This window comes from Corvus brachyrhynchos, unplaced genomic scaffold (genome assembly GCF_000691975.1).
Source record: "Corvus brachyrhynchos isolate BGI_N302 unplaced genomic scaffold, ASM69197v1 scaffold194, whole genome shotgun sequence".
Classification (NCBI taxonomy): Eukaryota; Metazoa; Chordata; class Aves; order Passeriformes; family Corvidae; genus Corvus; species Corvus brachyrhynchos.
This window is the reverse complement of record NW_008237890.1, coordinates 1126678-1135495: the sequence shown is the minus strand read 5'-3', so window position 1 is coordinate 1135495 and position 8818 is coordinate 1126678. Positions and strand designations below refer to the sequence as shown.

The 8818-nt window shown below is 33.6% G+C and overlaps 1 protein-coding gene across 1 annotated transcript in view; it reads right to left on the bottom strand.

Annotated features, from left to right (window-relative positions):
• UHRF2 (ubiquitin like with PHD and ring finger domains 2) overlaps positions 1 to 8818 on the bottom strand; it is a 79199-nt gene that overhangs the window by 45897 nt on the left and 24484 nt on the right. Inside the window, exon 5 of the mRNA XM_017732784.1 lies at positions 3564 to 3782. Coding sequence (XP_017588273.1) covers positions 3564 to 3782 — 219 coding nt within the window. The remainder of the gene's footprint in view (positions 1 to 3563; positions 3783 to 8818) is intronic.

The following is an 8818-nucleotide window of genomic DNA, read 5'->3' as shown; positions in this document are numbered from 1 at the left end:
AACACAAAAAAAAAAAAAAAAAAAAAAAAAAAAAGAGGAAGACAAACACCAGATCTGGCAGGTTACAAGAAAAACACAGTAAGAATATATAAAAATTAAGAGAAAGTAATCTGAAAAATAAATATTCCTCCTTTGGGAGCAGGAAGGCTCATACAAAAATCTACAGAACTAAAGGATGACAAATATGAACACGAAAATTTAGGACCCTTCTATTACATTCCTTTACAGCTGCATTGATGAAGACATTCAGTAAATATTCACTCATCTAAAGAAGATATGAGTGAACGTTTAATGTTCACTCTGTATAATTTATATCTACATTCTTACACATCTCCAAAGGCTTAAGCAAAATACAAGTCTTGGTATCGACAGAGTCCTTGCTGAACTCAGACTTTTCAAGGGTTTACTGAAGAAAACTAAGATCTAATTTTGTCTCTATCTTCAATTCTAGTAATGAGCAAATGCAGAGCATCATTTGATTTACTTTGATTTGATTTGGTACAGTGAATTTAAACATATCTGCTGGCTCCAAGGTTAAATTGTGAACAGTTAGCCTCATAGATGGCAAGTCATATTATTCTGGATTACAAACAAGTGTTGTCATTATGAAATAGAACATGATCCTCAAAGACAAAAACAGAGGATATCTACAACCGGAGATGCAACTTGCCAGTTAAAATCAGCTCAGAAGTACCACAGATACTCTGAACTAGGAATCTCACATTCAGAGACGCTGAACTGCAAGTACGCACACACAGTCATGAGAACCCTAAGGTCCTATTCCATGGTCAAAGCACCGCTGTTTCCCTAGTATTTGCATCTGAGACACAGTAAATCCTGTTTGGTATGTTTTAGACATTCTGCAGTTACAAATTTCAGCTGCAATGTGAATACTGCACAAATGAGAATTAATGATAAGCGGTCAATTATTCTGCATAATGATGTTTGTCTCCCCTGTTCAGTCTCTTCCTCTCTTTGGTAATATTCTCTATTTCATATATACTTTCCAGAAGATGAACTAATGATGACAGACTGTACAGGAATTTTCCTTTGGGTTATGACTACAACATGAGTAAAAGTAACACCAAACAAACACACGTCAAAAGGTGCACCAAAAAAAAGTATTCATCATACGTTCTACTAGCTTCAAAGCATGACCACAAACAGCACATTCTTGTTATTTCCTGTGATTATGCCAACAGCTTCATGAAACCTTTGTAAAAAGCAACCAAGATCAATAAATCAAGCCTTTAAATATCACATACAAAATTGCTTCATACAAAGTCTCTTTGATATAATACCACAAAGGAACAAAAGTCCAAGTGATGAATATATCTGATTCAAACCTAAGAGTTCTGCCTCCCTTTTTACTGCCTGCTAAGGCTGTTCTTAAGTAGTGCACAAAAAACTAGTCATTAGCATACAATCAACTACTCACGAACATATAATCATAAAAAATTCAAAATAAATTTCACCTGTATTTGAGAAAAATAGTTAATGCTAACATAATGTTAAGAACTCATAATCACATATCAATATTATAGAAGAGAAAATATTAATTATATTATTATGGATTAAAATAATAACAATTTCATTATGATTCTAATCTAAATTAATATATTTCTATATTATTTTATATATTATATAACATTATTTGTATTATATATTAATAAAAAATGAAACATTGAGATTGGTTTTTAATTTGGAAATCAACATGCCTGAAATTCAAAGCAATTATTTTTGCATGTTCCTTACACAAATTTATGAATACTAGGAGATTTGTCTTGTTCTTTTACTACTAATTGAGAGGAATAAGTTGGGTAGTACAGATGATACAGAATTATTCTTTGATAAATTTAAGAAATGGCAGGGTTCAGTTAACCTTACTTTCTGCAACAAGTTGATTACTGCATGCATATACGATCTATCGACATTTAAAGGAAACCAGAGTTCTTAATTAGGAAGAAAATTCTCTGAAATATGATTCAATTTGAAAAATGGACAGAAATTCATCACCTTAGAATAGGTATTTCTCAACTGTGTTGTTTTCCCCCGCAATTCCTTTCAGAGGATAGTAAGTGTTAAGTATCATGGGGAACCCCAATGTAGCTGCCACAGTACTGACATTAAATAATTATTTAAAGTTACCATCTTCTAGTTTGAAGCATAACTACCGGTTTATTTAGATATAGAAAAGATTACCCTATAGAGTTCCAACCAGAATTTTTTACGAGCCACCTTTTGCCAATATAAAACATATTTTGATTATCCTATTTTTAATAGATGGGGGAAACTCTGAAAGAATGCACATAGGCAACAGTTTTAAAATATGTTATCAACAGACATTTGAACTTCAAGTAAACTGCCGTCTGGACAGTTCTATTTATAGAAGGTCATGAAGCCCATCCCTGACTCACCAAATGCCAGAAGCACTAAATGCACTACAATGAAAATCTGCATCTCTCTATTGATACTGCCCTCCATTTCTTAATCTCTTCTCTCTTTCAAGTTAATATTTCAAAATATCTACCCATTTTTTTCTAGCTTTATATTTCAAGTTTGGGGTTTTTTTTGCTTTGCCTACAAAAAAAGTCCATGTGCGAGCTTTACTTAATAAAAGATGATCATAATGCACTGAGATTGTCCAATAAAACTCCTATAACTCTAAAAATAAAAACCACCCCCAAAACAGACTCTCATTTACTTGTATGCTTTACCAAGTCAATGTCTTTTCTATTTCCCAGTACTAGGTAAGATTGCACTTTTACACAAAATACTGAATTAGACCTGATTCACAGAGACTTCTATGTGTCTCTTCCAACTAACCATGTCCCACACTAAGTCTTCCTATAGATACAATGTTCTCTTTTCTTGTAAAGAAAACTACAAGGTATGCTAATAGTCCAATTCATTTTCAGGAATACACTCCCAGAACAATAATAACACTCATGAGTGAATGTGGGACATGCCAACATTAAATCAATCACTGGTCAGCTGCTCATCCCTAAGAAGGCAATAACACAGCTCACTGACAGTAATATCTTATGGATATCTTCAGAAAACACCGTTCCTTAAGAACTGTATGGAAACTTTAAAATGAAACAGTAAAACAAAGCAAAGATATTCAGGTAATTTTAGTCACCATGAAAAGTTGCAGTTCCCACATTCCACAGCTCCACGCTTTACTTACTGGAGGTTATAATATTATATAAATATTTTATTATTTGAAAATTTATTCAGCCAGTTTGCAGACTTATTCGAACTGTTAGAGATGACTCATACTCAGTGAGACCTAGGGGTTCCCAGTTATCTAAAAAATTACTGGAACACACTCTGATCAATCTGACCTTATGGTTGCCTCCAGCAATCTCAGGAAAAGTAAAAATTCTGACTCACAGTTAAGTCTGCACACTGTAAAAACCATGCACCGTAATTCTGTAATTCACACAGCTGTGGAATGAAAGTATGACATTAATCTAGTGGTGACTAGCAGATAAAAAACCAAACCAAGCACACTTCGTATGATATGTAGAGATTTTCTGAGTTGGTCAAGCAAATCTTACCCCAGCAGAATTTTAGCATGAACCTCTTTGTTAGTCCTTGAGATTTCTCTCAAAGAGGTAATTTCTGCATCAAACCAAAATCCTCTTTCTTCTGGTGTCTCAACATTGTAGTTAACCATCACCACATCACCCACTTTTAGCTCACTCCACTTCAGAATGGTTCTTGCTCGGGGTCGAAGATTAACTGTGTCCATTTCTATTATGCCATTTTCTGGGTACCTTGAAAAGTAAAACCAACAACACCAATGATTATGAATCCTGCAAGAGTAAAAAGGAAGTCACAGACAACATTTTTCAGAAGTAAAAGTTTTTACATATTCTTTGGTCACATAAGAACCACAAAATCTGACCTTACATCCTTTTTTAAATATAGCTTTCCTCTGAATACAGACTAAGAATTTGTCTCTTCTCAGATGGGAAAAAAGTTCTCCATGAGTTCTCAAAAAAAAAAAAAAAAAAAGTAAATCTATATGCACTTCTTGATAATTTAGTGTTATTTGACACCACTATAACTAAAATCCCAATGCAGGAAGGAAACCTTTTCGAATTTGAGATGCTTTTCAGTTTAACACTACAGTTTTCTTATATTCCTCTGAATGAGGCAAATATTACTTGATAGTAGAGCCTGTATTTGCACATGTGCAGGAAAAACAGCAGAATATAGACATGATCAAAATACTACTTGCAAAAAAAAGCTAGCCTGTAACAAGAAGTTAAAAGATGCTACAGTGAAGCTCCTTTTTCACGCTGTGTGTAGGCAGATAAAAATCTCCCATCATTTAACTAATACTACATGAGCTCACAGAACAAATTGACCAGAGAAAATGAAATTGAGTCTACTGCAAATAAACAACTGCTATTAAAATTATTCATTCTCGCTTCTCAGCAAACAATGCTGAGGATAATGTATCTTAAGTCATATTTTCATCATGCAGTTACTGGCACTTTACCAAGAGCACTCACAGTTAAATTAATATACCTTTATCAAACAGCATTGTTAAATTGTAACGGCAAAATCCTACTCTTACTAATAAAAGTATGCCTCTACCTCTTTCCAACATGCCTCCCCCTGTAGTGAACAAGAAAATTTCAAGGTCTTGGGAAAATCACACATTTTAAATTACTACAGGAAGAAATGCTAAAACTGTCATTAACAGCATGAGACTCTGACAGACTATAGCCCAAAATCAGGATGTGTACTCCTGAACAGTTGCCTGAAAGCCCACCAATAAAATCGAATACATTTTAAACAAGTTCATCTTGCTTTGTTTTGTGCCTTCTATTAAATCTAACATACCAGTTTGCTACTACTGATGGCGGGGGGGGGGCGACAGGGGAGATTTATTGATTGTTTTGTTTAAAGAAGCATGAACCCCAACAGTTTAATAGTGGGTGTACTTTCAGATAAACTAATGGCTAAGTAATAGAATATATCTCTAACCACTTACGAAAGTTAAATACAAAGCCTGTTTTTTCACCAACATTTTCAGATCCTAATTATAAAATTATGCACAACAGAAGTTATATCATACAAAGACAGGTGCTTGGGATCAAGTCGTTATCAAAACAACAGTTTCATATGATGTAACTCTCCACATTTCCTAAGGTTTTTTTGCTCATGTTGTTTCCAAATTCAGTGCATACTAAAAAGCTAACATTTGAGGTTTTGCCTTTATGTTGTGCAACTTTCTCCTAAAATAATTACCATACCACTCTACTATATTAATTATTAATATTTTAACTATAATATCCACAAAAACCACAATTGATTTACCTACAGGTAATAAGACAAAGCAAAAAACAGCTATAGAGGTCATGCCTATTTTATTGAGTGCCCAAATAACATCACATTACTGTACAACAGCCCACTAAATCTTAAGACAGCTATATTTGACCTACTAATCAGTTCCAAAAGTTTTACAGTAAACCCCTCCTAAAGTTTGTAGAAGACAAGAAGCAGAACATAGTAAATAAACAATAAATTTACTTGAACTCTGAAACCAAAATAGTGCTTAAACATAGGAAACTAGAGAAGATAGATCAAAAATAGACAGCATTTATGTATACAGTGAAATAATCAAATAAAAAGTACATATGGGATTGTAAAAATAACCAATAAACCTTTTACAATTTCCCATGTCACTGTAAAGAAAAAAAAAAATCAAAATATGTGACTTACAAGAGTTTACATTCAGAGAAACTTCACCTTCACCTGAAAAATCTATTCTCTTCTGAAAGTAAAATGTCTTCAGCTTCTGTTTTAACTGGGAGAGCTTTGGACAAACTTTTTTTCCTAAATTCAGATTCATGTTATCTTTTCCACCTCTATATAACACAGAACGGAATCTTTCCTGTTGTACTGATGAGGAATTTCAAAGATTGTCATCATTAACAATGTCTCCACTGTTGCTCTTGGTAACAGCTCATGAAAAAATCCCAAGCAAAAAAACTGCCTATTAGCTTGACTAGAACAAGACCACTTACCGAAAGAAACCCCCAAAATCCTCTTTTATAAACAGAAACTAACTGTTTTCCAAAGGAAGAAAAGGAAGGCTGACTCTCCACTGAGTGCATTTTTCCTCTAATCAACTGGTCAGAAACACATGCTTAGAAACTTCAGAAAAAAACAAATGAGATTTCTTTTGCCATATTTCAACTTTCTTTTGTAAAGGGTTCCAGACATTGAATGTTTTTACTGCCTTCACACAGAGTGAAAAGTCTTCATAGTTGTTGGTGAATGCTAGGAGCGATTTAACCCTTCACTTTTGTCTATAACTGATACCTTAGGCAGAATAGCAGAAGCAGTATTTGTCACAAGTTTTGAGTTAGGCTAAAAATTTCACAGAGTTAAACTCTGTATGTTAAACTCAGTACCACTATTCATTATTACACTAATAAGTAAACAGTACTTTCACAGTAAACTTGTGCCCTCAAATGTGTCTAACGCCACAATTTACTTAAATATGGAAAAAAAAAAATCACACTCACATTAGAAAATTCTACTACCTCACATTCATTTTCCTGAAGTTTACCATGCCATTTGTAAAAGTCACGCATTAATTTAAGACCTAATCTCTTAAATATGCAAGAATAGTATTTAAGCATAGAATCACAAGATAGGAATATGTGGGCTTATGTAGATGAACTAAAATATAAAGAGAACAAATAGGATATTTTAACCTCAAGAATTAAGTGAAAATTAATTCTTGCCCACTCTGGCAAGCTTTAATAAAGGACTACTGTGAGACATGAACATATGCAGGAAGTGTTTTCTCATTTATTTAGTTACTTTCAAAATCCTAAGATAACACTCAAGAGAAAACAAACATTTTCACAGCAATGTTTTACTTAGACTAGCATAAATTTGGTCCAGTTGAAATGAAGATTACAAGGCACAATTAAACCTTTAAATTTAAAACAGTTGTGGACTGTTTCTTGGTTTTCCATGTTTTTAGGACATTTGGCAACTAACATTGAAAAAAGGAGCTGTAACAGCAAGCATAATCATAAGATTTAAATGAATATTGCACATAGGATGTCTCTATTTACCCCTAATTTAATTCTTCCCTGTAATATTTCTAACACCAGCATAGCAAGGATTTCTTGAGATTTCCTACCTGTGTAGATGTTCCCCATAGCAAAGAATTATTCATGAAGTAACAATTCCAGTATTTCTTAGCTATGGTCAGATGATTGGCTTTGGTTCCTAAAATGCTCAAATACTATGACACATAGTAGTTCCATGTCAAAATAAACCTAAGTCTGCTCAGTTGACTGAGACCTTGCAACATTACCCTCTAAAACTTTTCCCAGCTGTTACTAGAACAACTAGAACTGGAAAGATAAGGTTCTGGGAACAAAAGTAAAGACTTCCTCATCCACTCTCCATACTCATATTGTGAGGAATGTTAGTGCAGATGTACAATTTTAAAAATAAATTTCCAATATTAAGAAAATGAAAGTGTAATTTATTTTCTCAATTTAAAGATTCAGAAAAGAGTCATTTCAACCCTGGAATGAAGGAATAGAAGGGCAAAAACAAAAAAAGAAACAAAATGGAATTAACTCCTAGAAGAGGTAAATCTGACTGAGAAGGTAGACCTGAATAAAAACTAGATTCCCACCATCCTGATAACCTGAGGAAAAAATGAGTCCAGTTTTGCTGTAGTGGTTGAGAAAGCCAACACAGTGTTTGAAAAAACACTACACCGGAAGACCATGTAAGCCACAATTATGAATGGGGAAAAAAAGTATCACTGGGGTAGTCGAGCTGTGCGCTTCCAAAAAACCAGCAGGTCTGATAATTTGTTGTTACAAGAAAAACAAGCAATATATTTCAAAAGGCAGACTGGAAGGCATAATGAATACCAATAAAGATAAAAATCAGTCACATGGAACATAAACAAGATTTTGAAAACCTTACCTAACAACTAATAATTACACAATTAAGCTGCTTAAACACTGAGAAACTGTATTAATAGACTAAAGAGAACAATCTTACTTTCCTAATTACTTTAATTCTGAATTTCAAGAAAAAGTAACTTCTAGTCTTACACAACTGCGCTGTGTGGACAACATGGATACCCTGAAGGGAGACAATCTGGAAATTAGAGTATCAAAACAGAAGTTCAGAAGCGTAAGAAATACAAAAAACATTCAATTTTTAATACAATACTGCTGTATTATAAGTTCAAGTAATGTGAATAAAGTGAAAACCAGGTTTACTTCACTAGATAGCAGAGAGGATGACATGTCATGCGTTTACTAACAGACTTTTTTTTAAAAAACTCTCCTCAGGAGTGCAAGGAGAACACTTACAGCTAATTCAAGATAAATGAGTAAGTAGTAAAATTCAATCTTATTCTCACTGATCACACCATTTTTTTCAGCGAAGAATCAGTTTTAACCAAAAAAAAGTTTAACTGTTATTATGTTAGTTGTTCTCTCAAAACTAGGACAGCAAAGCCACCCTGCCTTAGCTCAAGTCCTTTCTAAAGAAATATAGGAAATACCTGGATTGTCACCTCAAACTATTTCCTTTTCAGTTTGCACATGGTGTCTACTTCATTAGAAATCAAATAGTTAACGCCTGTTGTCAAAACCCTGACTTTAATACCTACGATCTGACGTTAGAAAATACAGAATATGCAGTCAGAAACCCATTGCAAATGGGACACACAACCTTACAAGGAACAGACTTCTTGAAATGAAGAGCACTAGTGTGCAGCTCCCACAAAATACTTTCAAGTCTGAAT